This window comes from Saccopteryx leptura, chromosome 12 (genome assembly GCF_036850995.1).
Source record: "Saccopteryx leptura isolate mSacLep1 chromosome 12, mSacLep1_pri_phased_curated, whole genome shotgun sequence".
In the NCBI taxonomy this organism is placed as follows: Eukaryota; Metazoa; Chordata; class Mammalia; order Chiroptera; family Emballonuridae; genus Saccopteryx; species Saccopteryx leptura.
In genome coordinates this window covers 37,193,747-37,217,492 of record NC_089514.1, presented here as the reverse complement: position 1 = coordinate 37,217,492, position 23,746 = coordinate 37,193,747, and the positions used below count along the sequence as shown (strand labels likewise).

At 41.0% G+C, this 23,746-nt stretch overlaps 1 protein-coding gene across 1 annotated transcript in view; it reads right to left on the bottom strand.

The window, feature by feature from the left end:
* The window catches only part of GTPBP10 (GTP binding protein 10), a 37,175-nt gene extending 16,756 nt beyond the window's left edge, over positions 1–20,419 (bottom strand). The window contains exons 1-5 of the mRNA XM_066353977.1: positions 20,328–20,419; positions 17,889–18,082; positions 12,507–12,598; positions 11,184–11,328; positions 613–686 (exon numbers count right to left, since the gene is read on the bottom strand). Of these exons, the coding sequence (XP_066210074.1) occupies positions 613–686; positions 11,184–11,328; positions 12,507–12,598; positions 17,889–18,082; positions 20,328–20,360 (538 nt within the window). The 5' untranslated portion in view covers positions 20,361–20,419. The remainder of the gene's footprint in view (positions 1–612; positions 687–11,183; positions 11,329–12,506; positions 12,599–17,888; positions 18,083–20,327) is intronic.
* Between the last annotated feature and the right edge of the window lie 3,327 nt (positions 20,420–23,746).

Here is a 23,746-nt window from a genome sequence, read left to right as displayed (position 1 = left end):
TAAGTCAAATAAATGAGTGGGCAGAGCATCAGCCTGGGATGCTGAGGGTCCAGGTTCAAAACCTCGAGGTCACAGGCTTCAGCGCAGGCTCATCCACCTAGAATCTGGGGTCACCAGCTTGAGCGCGGGGTCACCAGCTTGAGCGCAGGGTCGCCGCCTTGAGCATGGAATCATAGATATGACCCCTTGGTCGCTGGCTTGTGCCCAAAGGTTGTTGGCTTGAAGTTGAAGCTCTCTGGCTCGCCTGGAGCCCCTCCCCACGTCAAAGCACATGTGAGACAGCAATCATGAACAACTGAGGTGCCACAATGAAAAACTGATGCTTCTCATCTCTCTCCCTTTTAATCTGTCTTTATCTGTCCCTCTCTCTCTCTCCCTCTCTCAAAAAAAAAAATATATATGTAACAGAAAAGGAAATGCAAAGTAACAAGTACTAAAAACATTGCTGAAGGCTGCAGTTTTCAAAGATTAATGGAAAATAAATGCATATATTCTGCCAAGAGTTTTCACACTAAGGCTACCCTCAGAGTTGTTATTTTATTCATTCCAGAAGAAAGATTACTCTTTAAAAATTCATCACCACATATTAAAATATAAAACAATTATACTTACATGCATAATCTGCAATTTCAGGTTTTGCGTGAGAAATCTGACTTAGCAAAGAGGATTTTCCAGCATTTGGGAATCTAAAATGAGAAAATAAATTTATACATTACAACAAATGTCAGTATTATTAACACTTGTTTATCTCTGAATTCTTAACATTTTAAGAAGCAAACCTCTTGGATATTTCTGAGATTAAAAGCAGAGTATAAATTTAAAATAATTTTATTTTTAAAAACTTGAACAAAATATACTTTTGAAATAAGTAAAGATAAATTCATGCTGGTCACTTAAAATATTTCAGTATTGTGAATAAATCAAATTATATAAAAACTTGTAAAGCATAGAAAAATAAAAATACCTGAGCTCCACAATCTCTAGCCAAACACTGACAAAATATTACTTATATTGTTATGTGGGTTTTAAAAAAAATATTTTAGCCCTGGGCAGATGGCTCAGTGGGTTGGAGCATTGTCCGGAAGCACAGAGGCTGCCAGTTCAAATTCCCAGTCAGGGCACACAGAGAAACTGATCAATGTTCGTCTCTCTCTCTCTCTCTCTGACCCCTTTCCTCTCTTACTAAAATCAATAAATAAATGTGTGTTTTTTCTCCCTTCTTCTTCTTTTCCCAAGTGAGAGAGGGGAGATAGAGAGAGAGACTTCTGCAAGCACTCCGACTGGTATTCCCCTGGCAACCCCCATCTAGGGCCAAAGCTCTGCCCATCTGGCTCCATGTTCACAACCAAGTTATTTTTAGCACCTAAGGCAGAAGCTCCAATGAGCCACCCTGAGTGCCTGGGGCCGATGCACTTGAACCAACTAAGCCATGGCTGTGAGAGAGATAGAGAGAAGGGAGAGAGGGGAGAGATGGAGAAGCAGATGATCATTTCTCCTGTGTGCCCTGACCAGAAATCAAAGCCAGGACATATGCCTCGCCAATGCTCTACCACTGAGCCTACTAGCCAGGGCCTAAATAAATGTTTTAAAAAAATTGTTTTGCCCTGGCCGGTTGGCTCAGTGGTGGAGCGTCAGCCTGGCGTACAGGAGTCCCGGGTTCGATTCCCGGCCAGGGCACACAGGAGAAGCGCCCATCTGCTTCTCCACCCCTCCCCCTCTCCTTCCTCTCTGTCTCTCTCTTCCCCTCCCGCAGCCAAGGCTCCATTGGAGCAAAGATGGCCCAGGCGCTGAGGATGGCTCTGTGGCCTCTGCCTCAGGCACTAGGATGGCTCTGAATGCAACAGCAACGCCCAAGAGGGGCAGAGCATCGCCCCCTGGTGGGCATGCCGGGTGGATCCCGGTCACATGCGGGAGTCTGTGACTGCCTCCCCGTTTCCAGCTTCGGAAAAATGCAAAAAAAAATAAAAATAATAATAATATTTTTTAATAAAAATTAAAAAAACATTTTATATGGACATTTTCAAATCTATACCAAAGTAGAGAGGAGTAATAAACCCCATTTAGCCATCACCTAGCTCAAAAAACATTAATATATTCTTAATACTTTTTTTAAAAGTTGGTTTGTTTGAATAGGGTTCAAAAAGGTCTACATTACAACTGGTTGATGTTTATAGTGTCTTTTAGATTACTTTGGTAACAGTTCTTCCTCCATCTTGTTTCTCCCTTTGCAATTTTATTTTTTATAAAACTGGGTCATTTGTCCTTAGAGTTTCTTTCCCACAGCCTGGATTTTTCTGACACCCCCATAAGGTCATTTTAACACAGTGGTCCCCAGGCCGCGGACTGGTATCGGTCCGTGGGCCATTTGGTACCGGTCCGCAGAGAAAGAATAAATAACTACATTATTTCCGTTTTATTTATATTTAAGTCTGAATGATGTTTTATTTTTAAAAAATGACCAGATTCCCTCTGTTACATCCATCTAAGACTCACTCTTGACGCTTGTCTCGGTCACGTGATACATTTATCCGTCCCACCCTAAAGTCCGGTCCGTGAAAATATTTTCTGACATTAAACCGGTCTGTGGCCCAAAAAAGACTGGGGACCACTGCTTTAACAGACTGTTTACCAGCAATTTTACACAGAAGTTATCTCATGTCACTAGCCTTTTTTTCATAATTGAGCATGAAAGTGAAACAATCTAAATAAACTTCAGTATATTTTATTAATATATAATGAATTTAAATGAAACTTTGTACATATTTGCTACATATATTTTATACATATTATATATTTTAGTAATTTTTTTTGGTGTGGTATACTATATAGCAATCACCTATGTGTAATGGTATGCAACACGTTTTGCAAACATATCTGGTTTCGCTGTGCTTTCCTTTTGAAACACACACTACACGTTCTAGTTGGATTGAACACGACAAAGAAAGATTTTACAATATCCTTGATATGTATGTTCAAACTGCGAGCAGTTAGATGATAGTCCAAGTTTAGACGGCTCGACACTGTGATTGATTTTATTTACCGTACTTTCAATTTTGCGGTCTCACGCCTGGAGGAGTGGGAAGAAAGGGAGTCCGCACGAGAATATAGAATGTGTGCTGTTTTTCAAACTTCGACCCTCAGGGTAAAGAGTCACAAATACAATAACCCTGTATTACCCTGACTTTCAAAAACTGAAATAGCTAATGCAAGTGCAAACACGAGTTAACTAGTGAGCGGTCAACAATTAACATGCTCTTTGCCCTGGGTAGTCTATAAATTGGTAGTTATATGTAAAGCCTTGATCAGATTCAGTTGTTGTTTTTTTCTGAGAGACTATCCATAGTTGGTTGGCTTCCTTTTCCAACTGAATTATACAAGGTAAACACCTTTCAAGGGTGCAGTGTAAAATTTTCCTCAAGAAAGGCCCACAATGCATGAAAGAAACTATCAGAAATGAGGGTTGATCGTTTCTAAGATTCATAGAAGAGAAGATTTCTAAATTTCATTCAGATATTTTCATCAAATTTATCTAACAATGAAAATGTAAATTGGTGCAGTCATTATGGAAAACAGTATGGAGTTTCCTTGAAAAATTAAAAACAGAACTCCAGATGGTCCAACAATTCCACTTCTGGGTACTTATCCAAAGAAAACAAAAACACTAACTTGAAAAGATACAAATACCTCTGTGTGCACTGCAGCATTACTTACAGTAGCCAAGATATGGAAACGATCTAAGTGTCCGCTGATGGACAAACAGAAAAGAATGTGTATGGCATACACACACACACACACACACACACACACACACACACACACACGCACGTGCACGCACAGGCATATTATTCTGCTATAAAAAGGAGGAAATACTGCCATTTGTGACAACATGGATGGACCCTGAGGACACTGTGATAAGTGTAACATATCAGGGAATAACACATATATGATATCATTTTTATGTGAAATCCCAAAAAACAAACAACAAAAAAAACTGACCTCACAGATAGACCATATTAATGTTACCAGAGGCGGGGGATGTAGGAGTGGGCCCAATGGGGAAAGTAGGTCAAAAGATACAAACTTTCAGTTATAACATAAACAAGCCATGGGCCATATAATGTATAGTATAGTGACTATGATAAATAATTCTATATAATAATATTGTAATACATATTTAAAAGTTGCTAACAGTAAATGTTATAATTTCTCATCAGAAGAAAAGAAAATTGTAACTGTGTGATGACTTATTGTGGTGATCATGTTGTTATACACACAAAAACTGAATCAGTATGTTGTACACCCGAAACTGATATAATGTTATATGTCAATTATATCTGAATAAAAAAGTTTATCCCAAAAATATCTACAGTGGTCCCTCATCTATCATGGGGGTTGGGTTCCAGAACCTCCTGATAGGCAAAAATGTGCAAAGTGGCAATCTTATATTTATTTTATTATTTATATATATTTTAAGGCTTTATAAACCCTCCCCACACTCTTATAAACCTTTCCCGCACAGTTACTAAGCTTTCCCACACTCTTATAAACAATTCCTATGCTCTTAAACCTACGTAATTTTAACAACATAAAAAATTCTATATGGGTCCTCACCACTGAATAGACTACAGCTTGAACGATGAAGATGATGATGAATTAGCTGTGCAGTACTGATGATGAAGGTGATGGCAATGAGATGAATGTACACAGCCAAGAAGAGCATTACAGCTCTTCTGAAGGCTCCACCCCATCAGGTGGTGCAGTATCTTCGTCCTTGTCTTTAAGTTCAGTTTTCCCTAAAGACGTAGGCCTAACTGGTGTCTTCTTCCGAGTGAGGAACATAGTTATGGGGAGTTGCTGGTGCTGCTTTTTCTTCTGGGTGAGAAGTTTTTTTTAGAATGTGAGCATTTCTCTTTTTTTTTAATTTTATTTATTCATTTTTATTATTAGAGAGAGAAGAGAGGGGGGAGAGAGAGAGAGAGAGAGGAAAGAGATAGAACAGAGAAGCAGGAAGCATCAACTCCCTTATGTACCTTGACCAAGCAAGCCTGGGGTTTCGAACCGGCGACCTCAGGGTTCCAGGTGAATGGTTTATCCACTGCGCCACCACAGGTCAGGCTGGGTGAGAAGGTTTTTATAATTTGACATGCCACCTCCATTGTATTTGAGAACTGCAACGAACGAAGCATCTGGGGGTCCCGTTCTTGAGCCATTCGCTGAAGTTCTTTGGCCATTCTGACCATGGTTGAGAGGCGACTGTTAGGCCAACCCCTCTTCTTCTTCAACTCGTTCCTCTTGTTCCTCTTCCTCTTCTTCGCTTGCTGACTTCATCATCTCTGTCAGGTCTTCGTCCGTCAATGGTTGTGAGTGGACATCAATCAGGTCACTAACGTCATCAGGAGTCATATCATTGAAGCCATCTCCTCCCAATAGTTCTGCCAGCCTTATATACTGAAGAGTGACGGACTTCATCAGGAGAGAATCCCTTATAATCACGGACCACTTCTGGCCACAAATGTTTCCAGCTGGCATTTAAAGTTTCACTCTTCATCTTCTTTATGGCCTTCTGAATATTTAGGAGACACGATGCAATGGTGTAGTCATGCCAGTTCACCTTGAGCAAAAAGTCTTCCTCTGAATCCATAGCTTCAAGGAGGGTTTTCAAGGCATTTCGCATAGAGAGAGCCTTAAAAGCACGAATAACACCTTGATCCATGGGCTGAATCAGCGATATGGTGTTTGGCCAGCAAGAACTCTATCTGCATGCCATCTTACGACAGATTGACAGCGTGGTGTCCAGCACTGTCCATCATCAGAAGCACTTTGAATTCGAGGCCTTTCTCTGCCAGAGATAAAGCAATGGTGGAACCAATCCGACGTGAGGAGTTTCGTGATCCAGGCCTCGGGGCTGTACATCTAGTACACAGGCAACACACTCTTATTCTTGTTTATTAGGGCCCTTGGGTTTTTTGACTTATAAATAAGTCCTGGCTTTACCATAAAGCCCACAGCATTACCACACATAATCAAAGTTACACGATCTTTTCGGGCCTTAAATCCAGGGCCTTTGGCTTCATCCTTCATAATAAAAGTGTGAGATGGCATTCACTTCCAGAATAAGCCCATTTCATCCATATTTTTTTAAAGAGTCTATTTATTGAGTTGAGAGAGAGAGAAGGCGAGCAGGGGAGCGAGAAGCATCAAGTTATAGTAGTTACTTCTTGTATGTGCCTTGACCAGGCAAGCCCAGGGTCTCAAACCAGCGACCTCAGCATTTCGGTGCGACGCTTTATCCACTGCGCCACCACAGGTCAGGCCATCTCATCCATATTAAAAACCTGTTCAGGCTTATAGCCCCCTTCCTCAATGATGGTTTTGAATGTGTTGTTCATGTACTCCTCAGCTCTGGCTTTATTTGTAGAGGCAGTGTCTCCATGCAGATAAACACTCTTAAGTCCAAAGAGTTTCTGAAACTTGTCAAACCAGCCCTTGCTGGAGCTGAATGGGGTTGGTCTGGCAGGAGAAGCCTTTGATGGTACTGCTTCTGCATCATTGTCCTCTTTGTCACCATCGAGAACGTCACTGCTTTCAGCAAAAGTTTCATAAAGCTTCTTGGCCTTTGTGGGGATGATGCTGGTATACAATGAGATAGTCTTCTTCCTGTAGTTACTGATCTACAAGGCCAATGTGATTCCATCCTCACAATGGCCTTATTGTGGGAAGTTACCAACCTCTTCGCAGTCTTGTTAGGACACTGCTGCCTTTGTCCTTATATTCTTTTTGTCCTTCTTTATGAAGCAAACTGAAGATTCATTGATCCCATAATGGTGGCCTACAGCCTCGTAGCTTCTCCCTTCCTTTAGCGTGTCGAAGAGTTCCACCTTTCCTGCTATGGTAAGTATCTCCCTCTGGTGCTTGGGTTCGGTGCCAGAAGCCTTAGAAGGCGCAGAACATTTGGGTGACATCATAGGGCTTAAAATAAATTCAATTTTTTACGGAAATTTCATAAAAACACAACACCACAGAGCAACACTACACACACAGCGATCAGACCTGAATGTGAAATGGGCAAGGCGAGATGCTGAACGCATGCTATACGCAGGAGACAGAGGAGACTGAGGAGACGAATGCTACAGTCGCTGAGCCAATCAGCATCCAGGATACAGAACACAGTGCTCTGGTTGGCTGCCTCTCACCCATCAGCCAATAGTGTGTTGTATACGGTCTCACATGGGCAAACTCGGTCAAGGGGAAGCAGCTGTAGCTGCGTTTTCCATACATATGAGTCTTTGTCTACTCGTCTGCTGTGTGCTATGTATTTTATTTTAATTTGATAGTCTTCTAATGTTTTGATTAATATTTTTATATTGTTTTTAATTTCTTAGGCTACAAAATGCTTATTTTACTGCAAAAATAATTAAAATAATAAATATATAAAAATATCTATATACCATAAAATCCCATGATATAGTGAAAAATCCACCATACAAAATTAGATATATACAAATTTAAAAATCCGCGATACAGAGCCTTGGCCAGTTGGCTCAGTAGTAGAGCGTCAGCCTGGCGTGCAGGAGTCCCGGGTTCGATTCCCAGCCAGGGCACACAGGAGAAGCACCCATCTGCTTCTCCACCCCTCCCCCTCTCCTTCCTCTCTGTCTCTCTCTTCCCCTCCTGCAGCCAAGGCTCCATTGGCGCAAAGTTGGCCCCGGCACTGAGGATGGTTCCATGGCCTCTGCCTCAGCCACTAGAATGGCCCTGGTTGCAACACAGCAACACCCCAGATGGGCAGAGCATCGCCCCATGGTGGGCATGCTGGGTGGATCCCGGTTGGGCGCATACGGGAGTCTGTCTGACTGCCTCCTCGTTTCCAACTTCAGAAAAATACAAAAAAAACCCCCAAAACAAACAAACAAAAAAACCCAGAAAATCCGCAATACAGTGAGACTGCGAAAAGTGAACAGTGATATGGCGAGGGATGACTGTATTGAATATTGACTTGTATCAGGCAACATCATAAGCACCAGAAATATAGCAATCAATGAGACAAATGTGATCCCTGCCTTCATAAAGCTGTCATTTAAATTAGAGAAAGCTCTTCTTTCAAAACTCTGCCGAACTTTAATTTTCAATAATGGTGCAATATTTTGCAAATATTAATTTAGAATTCTATAATAATTAATAAGCTCTTAATGGATCTCCTTTAACCATTTTTTTTCATTACAAATATTTCTATAACAAATTTAGAATAAAATAATGTGAGATTTCTTAATGACTTGCTTCTCCTGGAAATACAGTATTTTACTATATCCTGTTAAACTTAGGTTTTTTAACTATTTGAAAAGTAAATTGCAACCATTTTTATTAATGATTATCATAGATCATGATTTCTTTCCAATATCTTATTTTCATAACAGTGAAAATGCAAACATCTATTTTCGAAAGACCAAAGTATGAAAGGAAAAGGATGTTAATGGCTGCAGAACACAGACTTGAGACTTCCCTTGAACAGTACCTAAAGAAGGCCCTGGCCAGCTGGTTCAGCGGCAGAGCGCTGGCCTGGCGTGTGGAAGTCCGAGGTTTGATTACAATCAGAGCACGAAGGAGAAACAACCAGCTGCTTTTCCACTCCTCACCCTCCCCTTTCTCTCTCTCTCTCTTCTCCTTCCGCAGCCATAGCTTGAATGAGCATGGTTGCCCCGGGCACTGAAGATGGCTCCATGGCTTCAACTCAGAAGCTAAAATAAAATAGCTCCTGAGTTGCCGAGCAATGGAGCAATGGAGCAGTGGCCGCAGATGGGCAGAACATCAGTCCCAGACGGGGGTTGCCGAGTGGATCCCAGTCGGGGTGCATGCAAGAGTCTATCTCTTTGCCTCCCTGCCTCTCACATAATAAAAAAAAAAGAATAAAAAAAAGTACCAAATGAAAATTTTAGAGGCTAAAATCCAACCTACGCAAAGATCAGTTTTGAAGTATAGTAAGATTCAGTTCATTTCAAAACCAGTTAAAAGGACATCTGCTTATACTGGTATTCACATTAGTAAATTTTAAAGAATAGTTGCCTAATTTAAAAGTACTAGGAAACATGTTAAACATTGTGTTTAAGAGTCATGATGGAGCATGACCTGTGTTGGTGCAGTGGATAAAGTGTCAACCTGGACCACTGAGATCGCCAGTTCGAAACCCCAGGCTTGCCTGGTTGAAGCACACATGGAAGTTGATGCTTCCTGCTCCTCCCTTCCCTTATCTCTCTCTCTTTTCTCCCTCTCTAAAATAGAAAAATAAAATCTTAAAAAAAAATTATGATGCATTAATTATCGACAATAATTACAAGTCCACTTCTGAAAAGCTTAGCATTTCACTCTAGCAGACTAAGAAGTTGGCAGTATAAGGATCATGAGAACAGCTACCATTTGTTCACTGAGCATTCATAAATCCAAGGCATATGTTATGCTGCAAATGCAGTCTCTTACCAACATTTTAAAGGTGAGAACTCTCCATTCACTATTAAAGATGTGTAAATAAAAACTTAAGAGAGACTGTGTAACGTACCCAAGACCAGTCAGCTCGCCTCCCCAGGACCTGAGATTCTAACCCAAATTGTCTCATTTGAGTCCCCTGCCCCCACCCAATTTTTACTACTGAGCCTTGATAGGCTCTTCTTAGTCTGTAAAGGTATATCCATGCAACTTGAAGCTCATTTTCCTACCAAATGAGAAAATGAATGGCGGAATTCTCAGCCTTATCCATAAACCAACAGCCTATCTATTAAACCAATAATGTTTGAAAAATATCTATTATAGAAGCTATGATTCACAATCTTAAAACTATGTTTTATTGAAAAACAATTACATGCAATGGCAAGCTTGAATGCCAGGATCCCATCTTTCCCTGATACAACTTCAGCAGGAATGGGGCCTCTGTGAACTCGGCGCCACTGCTGCTAAGACTGAGAGGCACGGAGAGGGGAGGACTCAGACGCAGAGTCTGGTAAAGAAGCACTGAGATGGGAAGGCAGGAATGGAATGGTACTCAGTTTGGCAGCAGATTCTCCTCCCTTTTCCTAGGCCTTCCACCTGACTACTGTGCAAGGCTGTAGGGGGACCAGGGAGAGAAGCGAGGACAAATGCCAAGATAAAGTTTCCCCTTCCTTTATCCACTCTCTGTCTCGCTATCTCTCTCTCTCTCTCCAGGGCACCAACACTGCAAACCCAAAGCTAAATAGCACTGTTTGACGGAAAAATGGAAGCTGGTAAAGAAGACAACACTGTAAGGCTGCCTACAGTACTGAGAATGGACAGAGCCTAAGCCGAGCATAAAGAACAGAAAAACAGCGATGGCAAGATCCAACTTAGTGCTCAACAGTCAGTCTGACGGCCGAGATTGTCTGTATCAGCCCTGAACCATAGGATTAATGATACATCGATATTTCTATTAAGATCTGTAAGAATATATTAGTCATTTTATTCCTTTTTATTTAATTGTATACACTTTTAAAAATGTGGTTGGTTCAGATTTCTCATTTTGTTCCTTCTATTTGGTAACATTCTTTTACCTTATTCTACTGTCTTTAATTGATCTTTTTCTTTATTCATTTTCTAACATTTCACTGGCCTATTCAATTGTTTGATCTTTGACAAATGAACAGTAAATATAAAACTCTAGCTGACACTGTAAAAATAACTACATGTAGCCTCATCTACATGTAGTGGCACAGTGTGGCTCAAGAGTCGACCTGGAATGCTGAGGTCGCTGGTTCGAAACCCCAGGCTTGCCTGGTAACGGCACATATGGGAGCTGATGCTTCCTGTTACTCCCCCCTTCTCCCTCTCTTTCCTCTCTAAAAATAAGTAAATAAATAAAAAGGAAAATAACTACAATAAACAGCATATTCTCTAAGTATAGAAACAATGCACAGATTTCATAAACTAGAAATAATGCTGGCCCCAATTACCATTTATATTTATTTCCTATTTATGAACTATCTCTCTGGAAATATAAAAATAAAAATATAGGCCCTGGCTGGACAGCTCAGTTGGTTAGAGCATGACCCTGATGCGCGGAGGTTGCCGGTTTGATCCCTGGTTGGGGCACATGCAGAAACAAACTGATGTTCCTGTGTCTCTCTTCTCCTTCCTCTCTCTAAAGTCAATACATAAAAAATAAAGATATGAATGATACTTACCCTACTAGGCCTATATCAGCTATAAGTTTTAGATCAAGGTGAATTACTCGTTTCTGGCCTTTCAATGGTAAGAAATTTGTAAGGAGTTTTCCACCAAGACCTCCTTCAGCTACCAAGATTCTGTCATTCTCTTTATTGAGTTCTCCTTAAAAAGAGAGTTAAAGATACGTAAAGCCAAGATTAGTTAAGTAGAGCTAATTATTATATTAATGACATTTTTCTTTCAGAAATAGATATCAGAAGTTTCTATTAAAACCTTGACCCTAAAAAACTTTTGTAAACAGTTATTTTTTTTTGTTATTTTATTTTTTATTTTTGTCACAGCCAGGGAGAGACAGAAAAAGGGACAGATAAGGACAGAGAGGAAGAAAGAGAGATGAGAACCATCAATTCTTCGTAACGGCTCCTTTAGTTGTTCATCGATTGCGTTCTTATACATGCTTTGACTGGGGGGGCTATAGCAGAACAAATGCCCCCTTGCTCAAGCCAGTGACCTTGGGCTTCAAGCCAGAGACCTTAGGCTTTAAGTCAGCGACCTTTGAGCTCAAGCCAGCAACTATGGGGTCATGTCTATGATCCTATGCTCAAGCCAGCGACCTCACGCTCAGGCTGGTGAGCCTGAACTCAAGCCGGTGACCTTGGGGTTTCGAACCTGGGTCCTCTGCATCCCAGTTCGATGCTCTATCCACTGTGCCACCACCTGGTCAGGCTAATTATGTTTTTTGTGGGTTTTTTTGTATTTTTCTGAAGTTGGAAACGGGGAGGCAGTCAGACAGACTCCCGCATGCGCCTGACCGGGATCCACCCGGCCTGCCCACCAGAGGGTGATGCTCTGCCCATCTTGGGGCATTGCTCTGCCACAATCAGAGCCATTCTAGAGCCTGAGGGAGAGGCCACAGAGCCATCCTCAGTGCCCGGTTCAACTTTGCTCCAATGGAGCCTTGGCTGCGGGAGGGGAAGAAAGAGACAGAGAGGAAGGAGAGGGGGAGGGCTGGAGAAGCAGATGGGCGCTTCTCCTGTGTTCCCTGGCCAGGAATCGAACCCGGGACTCCTGCACGTCAGGCTGACGCTCTACCACTGAGCCAACCGGCCAGGGCCTAATTATGTTTTTTAAAGCAAGTAAATACTCCTATCATTAAGATAAAGTTAAATCTAGCAGTTATTTTTGAACAACCTCTATATAAAATTTTCAAGTTTTTTTTATAAATTAGCAGCTGAAACAATGTTTTAAAAAGTTCTGAAACTCTAGAGAAGCTCTTCCCCACAGCTCCCAATTTAAAAATGCATATGTTTTGACATCTTTAGAATCTGTAGTACACTTACCTATAATTTTACCATTTTCATCAGTTATTGAAATGCCCACAGGTACAAGAATTTCACAGTCTTTTCCTCTGGAGCCTTTCAGTGCACTAACCCTACAAAAAAATAAAGCTAAATTAAAATAAGAAAAACCCATAAAACTAAATGGCTTATGCTTCAAACAAATGTAATGGTCTATAAATAAGATTAACAATCAACTCTTCTAATGTAGATATTAAATGCCAAATATTAGAGGAAAAATAAAATTATCTCTATTTATTTGCATTTTAGACTACCATATCATTATTAAAATATAATATTAAGTAGTTATTTAGGTCAGTGTTTTTTAACTGCCAGTCTGCGGACAGGTCCACCAGAAATTTTGTGCCAGTCCGTGAAAGAGTTAACTACCCTGATGTGGTATGAAGATTATAGACCTAATGATCTTAGTCAAATTCGCATATGCTCAGGGTGATTTCAGCTTTAGTAGTCCCCAAAGTAATTCTCCTATTCTCACTGGTCCCCAATAGTGTAAAAAGGTTGAAAACCACTAATTTAAGTGACTAAGCTAACCATCAAAAGTCACTGCAAATCATAATATATTGTACACCTGAAATGAGATCATCATAACACAAATGAACTAGACAAAACTGAAAAATCAATTGAATAACAAAGCTATCAAAAAACTGACCTCAGTCAGGAAGAGTATTTTAATTATAGGCGATTCATCTGGCTCCTCTCAAACTGCTCATGAGAGAATAAACTGGTACAAACTTCTAACTAGTAAATCTACTTCTGGGCATTTATTCCAAAGGAACATAAACAACCATGTAAACTACTATATACACATAGATGTGTGCTGTATTACAACAGTAAAAAAATCAGTTATTACCTAAATAGATGAATGACAAATAATGTTATTTCCAATACATTATTTGTAGCTATTTTGAACAATCTCCCTGCACAGAAAAAAGTTCATTGAAAGAAGAGGTTGTGGCCCTGGCCGGTTGGCTCAGTGGTAGAGCATCGGCCTGGTGTGCAGGAATCCCGGGTTCAATTCCCGGCCAGGGCACACAGGAGAAGCGCCCATCTCCTTCTCCACCCCTCCCCCTCTCCTTCCTCTCTGTCTCTCTCTTCCCCTCCTGCAGCCGAGGCTCCACTGGAGCAAAGTTGGCCCGGGCACTGAGGATGGCTCTGTGGCCTCTGCCTCAGCCGCTAGAATGGCTCTGAATGCGGCAGAGCGATGCCCCAAGATGGGCGGAGCATCACCCCCCTGGTGGACGTGCCGGGTGGATCCCGGTCAGGCGCATGCAGGAGTCTGTCTGACTGCCTCCCTGTTTCCAGCTTTGGAAGAATACAAAAAAAAAAAGAAGAGGTTGTAAAATATTGTCCTCTCATTTTTGTACCCCCAAACTATATCTATCTATCTATCTATCTATCTATCTATCTATCTATCTGGTGACTCACACATGATCACATTTGTGTAGACACACAGAAAAGTCTATGAAATTCCAAAAATGATTAATGGTGGTTATTTCTGGAATTATAGGTGGTTGACCTTTTTAAAAATCATTTTATTTCTGCTCTGACTGGGTGGCTCAGAAGATAGTGTCATCCTGGTATACAGAGGTCACGGGTTCAATCCCTGGTCAGGGCACATACAAGAGGCAATCAATGAGTATACAACTAGATGGAACAACTAGATGGAAAAATGAGTTGATACTTCTCTCTCTCTTCTTCTACCCCTCTTTCTCCCCCTCCCCCTATAATCTTTAATCTCAGGAATAAAAAAAAAAAAAAGAAATTCTATTCCTGATCGCCATGATTAGATAAGAATTCCCAGACTCACACATGTGTAGTCCCTCAGTCAGATGATTTGTCACAGTTATAATTCCCCATTTTTCATGTATTTGATTAATGCCTGCTCTCCAACTATATTACAGTAACTTCCAGAAGGACAGGGAACATATTAGTTTAGATCATCATGTATCCTAGGTATTAAGTACAGTGACCAGTACTTAGTAGATACTTAATTAACATTAGCTTAATGAATGAACTGGATCCATAGAAATGGGTGAATTAGAAATACACTAAAAGATTTAAATAGAACACTTCTCTTACAAGGATGTGTGCTGCAATTTTTAGAATGTAGATTTAATTTTCATTCTTATTTGTTATTACTAGTGAACTTTCTATTAAAATATTATTTTATTAAAAACATTTACACTTAAATTTCCAAAGAAAATTGGACAGTTTTTTAAATAATTGAAATAGTATTTGATCATTTTCATAGTTCAGCAAGCATAAACCAATTTACTGAGAGGTAATTTCATCATGAAAAAAAGCAGTCTGATTTTTAGTAGATACAATTAGATATCTGAAATTAAAATCTTAGTTACCTGTATTTTGGAAATAGTGCTTGAAACAAGTCTTGAAAGGGAAATAGGACCTTGCCAAGCACTGAAGAAAGGATGTGTTTGCAAACTGAATATATATATATATATATATTTATATGTGTATCTATATTACACACTGGATTAGAAGGGAACAAGCTGTTTGGAGAAATAATAGGTGTTTTTAGCATAATGCTGGTACAAGTGCAGTGACATGTTGTGAACTAAAGACAATGTAGTCCAGATCATGAAAACTCTGATACGCTATGTTAGAGTTTGAAGATTATCCTAGAGTGATGGGAAACCCTAAAGGAGTTTTTATTTTCATTTAATTTTTTTTAGCGAGAGGGGAGAAACAGAGAGGAAGGGCAAGAGATGAGTATCAACTTGTAGTTGTAGCACTTTAGTTGTTCACTGATTGATTTTCATATGTGCCTTGACTGGGGGGCTCCAGCTGAGCCAGTGATCTCTTGCTCAAGCCTTGGGGTTCTGAACTTGGGACCTAAGTGTTCTAGGTCGATGCTCTATCCACTGCACCACCACTGGTCAGGCAGAACATTGAAGGACTTTTATATAGGCAAGAGACATTAATAAGTTGGTGTTTTAGAAAAATCACTCTAGGAATAACTGGATGAAGAATGGATTGAAGGTGATGACGGAGACTGGACAGAGGAGACAAAATAGAGAATACTGCAGTATTTCTGAAATAATATGGTCTGGATTAAAGTCTGGTCTGTACCTATCTTTCCCGTCTCATCTTTGTCTACATTCTGTGTTCTCTGTATGCCAGCCACGCTGGCCTTCTTTTAGCATCTAATACTGTCACTTACCTTCTATCACTGGGCCTTTGTTCATATTACCTTTCCCGTAATGCTTTTTCCTGCCCTTCACTCGCTGGCTCCTATTAATCTTTTTATTTTTTTTTTATTTTTTTTATTTTTTTTTGTATTTTTCTGAAGCTGGAAACGGGGAGAGACAGTCAGACAGACTCCCGCATGCGCCCGACCGGGATCCACCCGGCACGCTCACCAGGGGCGATGCTCTGCCCACCAGGGGGCGATGCTCTGCCCCTCCCAGGCGTCGCTCTGCCGCGACCAGAGCCACTCCAGCGCCTGGGGCAGAGGCCAAGGAGCCATCCCCAGCGCCCGGGCCATCCTTGCTCCAATGGAGCCTTGGCTGCGGGAGGGGAAGAGAGAGACAGAGAGGAAGGAGGGGGTGGGGGTAGAGAAGCAAATGGGCGCTTCTCCTATGTGCCCTGGCCGGGGATCAAACCCGGGTCCCCCGCACACCAGGCCGACGCTCTACCGCTAAGCCAACCGGCCAGGGCCCTATTAATCTTTTAAATTTCAGCCCCTCTATTCTAAAAATTGCAACCCATAATCCCAGTAAGAAATATGCTCTATTTAAAACTTTCTTAACATTTAAACATTGTAGACCATCTTTAGTATACCACTGATCGGAACACAGAATAAGGCTAGAATTATAGCAACCATACTTTTCAAAAGAAATTATAAAATAAGAAATTTTACTTTAGGATGTAAACTGGTGTTATTTTCCATGTGTAACATCAAAATAAATAGCAGTCTGTACTCAAAACTTCAATTATTGAATTCTAACAAATAGAAGGCTCTCAAAATTCATCCTATAAAATGGTTTCAATCAGACTATGCATAAAACAAAAATGCTCAGAAGAAATGTAAGTGGTTTCCCGAAGAATGCACTTACAAGCAGGGATGCTGCAGATTTGGACAGGATAATTTGTTGTTTTTGTTGTTGCGAGTGTCTGTGTTACAGTGCTAGCCCAGCCTCTATCCTGAGTTTATAGCCATCACCCAAGTAAGTGCCACATTCCATCCTCTGGTATTGTGACAAGTGAATATATCAAAACACTTGGGAACAAAAAAGAAAAAGAGGAACAAAAAAGAAAAGAGGGACACAAAGTCTAGCCTTGAAGCCAATATCTCCTGTAGAACAACAGAATGAGACAGGCCTGAGGAATCATGGCTTGCACTGATGAATGAATCAAGAACTTTTTCATCTTCTTTATAACAAAAGAAAAAATTCTTCTCATATTTTGAGGCCAACACAGTATGCTCCATAGAAAATAACAAGCATTAATGACAAAGGAAAGGTTTTGCTATCATAGAAAGAAGAATGAAATAGAAGCAAAAAGGAAAACATAGACGATACACCGTATTTTTCACTCAAGATGCACCTGACCATAAGACATTCCTAGGGTTTTAAGGAGGAAAATAAGAAAAAAAATATTCTGAACCAAATGGAGTGTTAAAATATTCAATAAAATACTGTATTTTTCGCTCCATAAGACACACAGGCATTTCTCCTCCACTTTTGGGGGGAGAAAAGTGCATTTTATGGAGCGAAAAAAAACCGGTATCTATGAAACAGGTTCTAAATTTTCAGCACTGCTTATGAGATGCTGGCAGTACTACTGGTGGTGACAGGGTGGAGCTTGGTTGAGGTTTAAAAGGTTTCTTGTATGACCTGTGGTGGCACCATGGATAGAGCAATGAGCTGAAGCGCTGAGATCAATAGTTCAAAACCCTGGGCTTGCCTGGTCAGGGCACATATGGGAGTTGATGCTTCCTGCTCCTCCTCTCTCTCTCTCTCTCTCTCTCTCTCTCCCCACTCTCTCCCCTTCTCTAAAATAAATAAATAAAAATCGTAAAAAACAAAAAACAAAAAATGAGAACTAAAGATTTGCAAGGATATTTCAAGAAAACAGTGGGAATTTGGAACATTTTCTTTTTCTACAGAGGAAGTGTAAGATATTGCACTGAAGAAGAAAAGAATAAAGAGTTTAAAAGCTCCAAAACATTTCCTAGTGCCTAGCTTTCATCTACACTAGAATTGAGACAAATGTAGATTTTTGCTGTTACAAATACAGAATATAGTTTACTTCAAATTACTAATTACATCTTTATCTTTTAACCTTTTTTTTCTTCTAGAAGGGATACTTTCATAAAATCAAAGTCATTCAGCAAACACTCACCGACTGTTTGCTCCTTCTCCAGCCACAAATCGCTTCTGAGGATATCTGTCTTTAAGTTGTTTTAAAGTCATTTTTTTATGGGCTACAACCCAGACGTCGCCACCTTTTCCACCTTCTCCACCTAACCGAGGGTAACCCATTCCACCACTTCCTCCCCTGGTGAAGAGTCTTAGTTTATCGATGAAGTTTCCAAACTTAAAAAGAGGGAGAAAGAGAACATTTGTATACCAAATATGCTTACCAATTTAGAACTCTTTTCTCGTTCTTTGTTGCCACCCAAATGCCTCAGAAATAATGACTTCCTGTGTGCCAAATTTAGAGTCTTTTCTCAGTTCATCCCCCATCTGACCTCTTCCCATTTAACTCTTAAAATCTGTTTTTCCCCCCAAGTTATCAATTGCTGTCCCACCAATCTTCAAGGTCTCAGAGACTAGTCCACTTTTCAGTTGAGACCATCTCCCCTAGATGATCTCAGCCTGTGCCAATAACTATTACCTAGGTGAGATATTCTCTTTGTCCAGTCTGTTGGGACATCACCAAGGTATAAGTTTAAGTCTAAAACAACTGAGAACAAGATCTGTATTTAACTTAGATTTGAAACCCCTTAAATATGTAACTTGTTTGGGGGTACTGAAAGGATAATAGTCCCCTCAAATACATGTTAATATGACAAAACCAAAATTTTCCTTAAAGTCTGTTCCTCCAATGTTCTTTCTAATAATGGAACCACGCTTTACTGCTCATTGAGACCACATATGGGAATCTTTGACTATACCTGCTTCTTTTCCCAAAACCCTAACTCTCTTTTCTTCCTGGCATAAACTGCCCTAGATCTTAGCCTCTACATTAGCTCCTACCTGCTTTTTCACTGTCTAGTCCTTCCTTCCTCAACACATCCTTCATCTTGCTGCCGGAGCTATTTTTCTGAAAATGGATCTCTACTCATGTTTCTCTCTTATTCATAATCCATTCATGATTTGTTATGTTTTGCACCTTATGAAGTAAAGTCTAAAATTCTCAGTACTATATTCAAAGCTCTTATCCTACCCTTAGTTTCATTTCCATTAGTTCAACCCTCCTATGCCTTCTTCCTCTCCTGCTCTGTACTACATTTTATACTTTCACATCTCCGTGCCACTCTGCTCATGCTTCTTTTATGTCATTTGTTCTTTTCTATCATAAACGCACTTGAATGTCATATTTGCCGATGTCTTTCTTAATTCCTCTAATCAACACCTACCCTCAACTTTGCTGGGCTCTTAGCAATTTGATTATATCTCTGTTCGTACACTTCTTAAAAGCTTCCACTACATTTAATGTTTTCTTCTGTTTCCCTAAATCAAGATCCTCTTGCAGATAAAGATCCTACGTCTTACCTCTCAAATTATCAAGATTCCTTACTGAGTAATTTCTTAAATTCATAATCTTCAACTCTCTAGTCATTTAGGATAGTTGTATTAAAAAACATCTGGAAACTTTTTGCAAAACACACACCCCACTGACCATTCCAATATACTCTGGAGGAGAGGATGAGGATAGGTCAAGCCAGCACATTTAGCAAAAGCTCCTTGGTGATTCCGATGCAGTCTAGGCCTGCAGTGGGTGGGTCATAGCAAAAAACGAAAAGGGAGAGATTCCCTTAAGTATACACATGTATTCATGAAACGGTTTTTTATGAGAATAGGGTGGGAAGAATATATAAAAGATAACCTTGAGGGCCAACCAGAGTATTTTTGTCTGGGGTGAACTGGTTCGGCAAGGCTAGATTAGAAATGCATCACATCTAACTGAAGAACTAGATTCTACTTGCAAACGACAGTCTGGAAATGACTTTTCATGGCAGTAAGGTAACACAAGTAGCCTTTAATAACGTATCCACACACACAAAAATGGGGTAGTTTATGCATTTTACTGCTCTAGATTGATCAGATTCAGAGATTTGGAACCCAAATTTAAAAGGAGTAACTCAATCTCATCTTTAGTAATAAGGTAATGTCCAAACTACGATGTGGGCTAGTTTCAATAAACACCACTAGGAAGACTCTTAAAGAGGTTTTTAAATTTGAAGCAACAATTCAAATTATTTGCAGAAATGATTCTAAAACCGACATTACACAAAAACCTAAATTTCTTGCAAGTAGGCAAGCCTATCATTATAAATTCTCATTTACTGATGAAAAGTCGTCTTTAGAAAAGAACTCCCCAGAAGACTCTCGCCCTGTCCCCAAACATCTAGGGGCATGATGTCCCTAATCATGCCCCTAGACACCCCCGTCACAGGCCGACCTGAGTATGGAGGGGCGGAGAGAAGACTATGATAGAGAAAAGCAGAAAAGAGGCCCCCAAGTAGAAAAAGTGGGGAGGAAGAGAAAGATCACCAGAACCCCGGGTGGGGCTAGAAGAACCTAGCCCTCGGACTGAGCGGCTCGGGTCACGGACCTTTCTGAATGACACGGAATTGCAGCGAACCATGACTGCAACGAGGCAGGATTCAAGCCCCAAGGCGGTGTAAGCGCTGAAGTACCGCGCGGCCTTTTGACGTCATCGCCGGCGCAGACGCTGTTTTCCTCCGCACGCTCCCGAGAGCGGAGACGCCTGCGCCTTCAAGTGTACTGGCCCGGGGACAGGCGCATGCGCTGTGTGGTGTTCACCGTGGGAAGGTGGAAGGCCTACTGTTTATGGGAGAGAGTCGTGAAACTGTAAGATGTCGAGAATAAAAGTTGGATAAAGAGCCTTATGTACACGACTCCAAGAAGCTACTTAGAAAACACTGAGTATAATGCAATTCTTATAGGTCTCAGATGCTCTACAAAGGGCAGTTGATGTAGAGTATGTGCCTAAGGAATGAACAGTTTGGGAACATTTTGAGTTGAGCTGCATTGGAGGAATTTTTATGCCAATTGAGAAAACCACAAAGTACCTCAGTCTTTACAAAAACAAAAAAACAAAACAAAAAAAACTCCGACAATAAAACCAAATGCGTAAAAGCGACGGGAATTCAGCTGAGAAAGAAGGGTCGTAGAAAGCTGAGTTCATTGACTAGTTGAGTGATCTTTAGCCAAAACTCCCAGGATTCCAGGAGACAGCCAGGATCTGAGATCTGTAAGACTTGAATTGTACTCAGCGGGAAAGGAAACTTGCCACTGTTTTGTCAGAGGTTACTTCTTGGAGTCATGTAGATCAGGGACTTTATCCAGCTCTCATTTGAAGCGCGCCTTTGTGAGAATTAGAGATTACCTTTCCTTAACCTGGTCTGGTGGGATCAGCCCGCCTCCTCACCGCTCTTATGCCTTCTGCTGTGAAAAATACGGCCTTGGTAGGCGACCCTGCATTACACTGGCAGCCTTAAAATCTTCGTTAACCATCAACCCTATTCATATGTACAGTCCTTTTCACCTTTTTTACTACTTGCTTGTGACAGTGATTCTTTGGAAATACCGTGTGTCCGTAAAGTTGTGCACTCTTGACCAGTCACAGGAAAGCAACAAAAGACGAAAGAAATGTGAAATCTGCACCAAATAAAAGGAAAACTCCCCCAGTTTCATACCTATTCAGTGCAGTTCGATGTGGGCTCATGCACAGATTTTTTAGGGCTCCTTAGGTAGCTATCCCGTATAGCCTCTACAGACTCGTCCCTGACTGATGGCCTACCAGAGCGGGGTTTCTCCACCAAACTGCCGGTTTCCTTCAACTGCTTATCCCACCGAGTAATGTTATTCCTATGTGGTGACGGTTCATTATAAACGCACCGATACTCACGTTGCTCTTTGGTCACGGATTCGTATTTAGTGAGCCACAGAACACACTAAACTTTCCTCTGTACCATCCACATCTCGACTGGCATGGCCGTGGGCTGCTCTGCTGTATACACGGTGTTACGTCATCATCTGCGCATGTGCACGTGCTGCCACATCATCCTACAGAAACTGGGAGGGTTTTCCTTTTATTTGGTGTGGATTTCACATTTCTATCGTCTTTTGTTGCTTTCCTGTGACCTGTCAAAAGTGCACTATGACTTGGCCCTGGCCAGATGGCTCAGTGGTAGAGCGTCAGCCCGGCATGCAGGGGTCCCAGGTTTGATTTCCAGTCAGGGCACATAGGAGAAGCACCCATCTGCTTCTCCACCCCTCCCCCTCTCCTTCCTCTCTGTCTCTCTCTTCCCCTCCCGCAGTCAAGGCTCTATTCCAGCAAAGTTGGCCCGGGCGCTGAGGATGGGTCTGTGGCCTCTGCCTCAGGTGCTAGAATGGCTCTGGTTGCAACAGAGCAACACCCCAGATGAGCAGAGCATCGCCCCCTGGTAGGAAGGCCTGGTAGATCCCGGTCGGGCACATGCGGGAGTCTGTCAGACTGCCTCCCCATTTCCAACTTCAGAAAAATACAAAAAAAAAAAAAAAAAAAAGTGCACCATGACTTTACGGACACACTGTACATGACGTGAAAACTATTCTTTGTCTTGATTCCGTTGCTGCTAATGAACCTCCTTCTTCACCAGTCAATAAAGCCATATGGTCATTTAACCTGTAATGATTAATTAATCAGGACATTAGGTTTTTACTATGTAGATGTTTAATATTGATAACATTTGCTGCCATTTGGATTATCTTTACTAGATCTTATGTCAGAATTGTGTTAAATCCAATCTATTTATTTTTCTAAGGTTTTATTTATTTCCTTTTATTGTGTGACAGAGATAGAGTCAGAGAGAGGGACAGACAGGGACATACAGGCAGGAATGGAGAGAGATGAGAAGCATCAATTCTTCGTTGCAGCTCCTTTAGTTGTTCATTGACTGCTTTCTTATATATGCCTTGACTGGAGGGCTACACCAGAGCGAGTGACCCCTTGCTCAAGCCAGTAACCTTGGGCTCAAGCCAGCAACTATGGGATCATGTCTGTGAACCCATGTTCAAGCCAGTGAGCCCACACTCAGGCTGGTGAGACCACGCTCAAGCCAATGACCTTGGAGTTTCCAACTTGGGTCCTCTGCGTCCCAGTTTGACGCTCTATCCACTGCCTGGTCAGACTCTAAGGTTTTATTTCTTATCAGTGAACACTAGCCTACATTATTTTCTTTCTTATAATGCAAATAAAATATAAATGAGAAGTTGACATTTAGAAAAGCTCAAAATACCAAGAAATATTATATACTATGAAAAAAGGAGAAAGTATAATATTTTTCTTAAACAAAATATGGTCAGAGCCTGAAATATGTATTAGAGCTCTGATTACTAGACAGTAAAAGAAACATGAACCTGGGAATTGTCTCCTTTAAAATGTGAGGCTAAAATGAACATGAGGTGAAATGACCCAAAGGGTTATCCAGACCAAATGCAGAAGTCGTTATTAGAAGAAAATATTACTCCTTCCACCATTAAGAGGACACAATGCCTTCCTCACAGTTGCTCAGAAGATTAAAGTATAGCCAAACTATCAAACTCAGTGGTTTTAGCGTGACCAGTGGTGGCAGAGTGGATAGAGTGTTGACCTGGAATGCTGAGGTCCTTGGTTTAAAACCCCAAGGTCACCAGGTTGAGCACAGGGTTGCTGGCTTGAGCGCGAGATCATTAACGTAATCCCAAGGTTGCTGGCTTGAAGCCCAAAATTGCTGGCTTCAGCATCTATAATTTTTGTTATGAATATTATATATTAGCAAGCAGTAATCATTAAATTGGGTTTACTAGTACTTATTAACAAAATGCTTCCTCTCTGCATTTCCTCTTCCAAAGCCATCCCAATGACAAATATTAAAATAATAGTTATTTTTAGGGTTCATAACCTCCCTTTTATGCATCCCCCTACTCTCTTCTTTATCATTATTTCTTCTTACTACAGGTACTAAGTGTGTTCTGCCTTCCTCT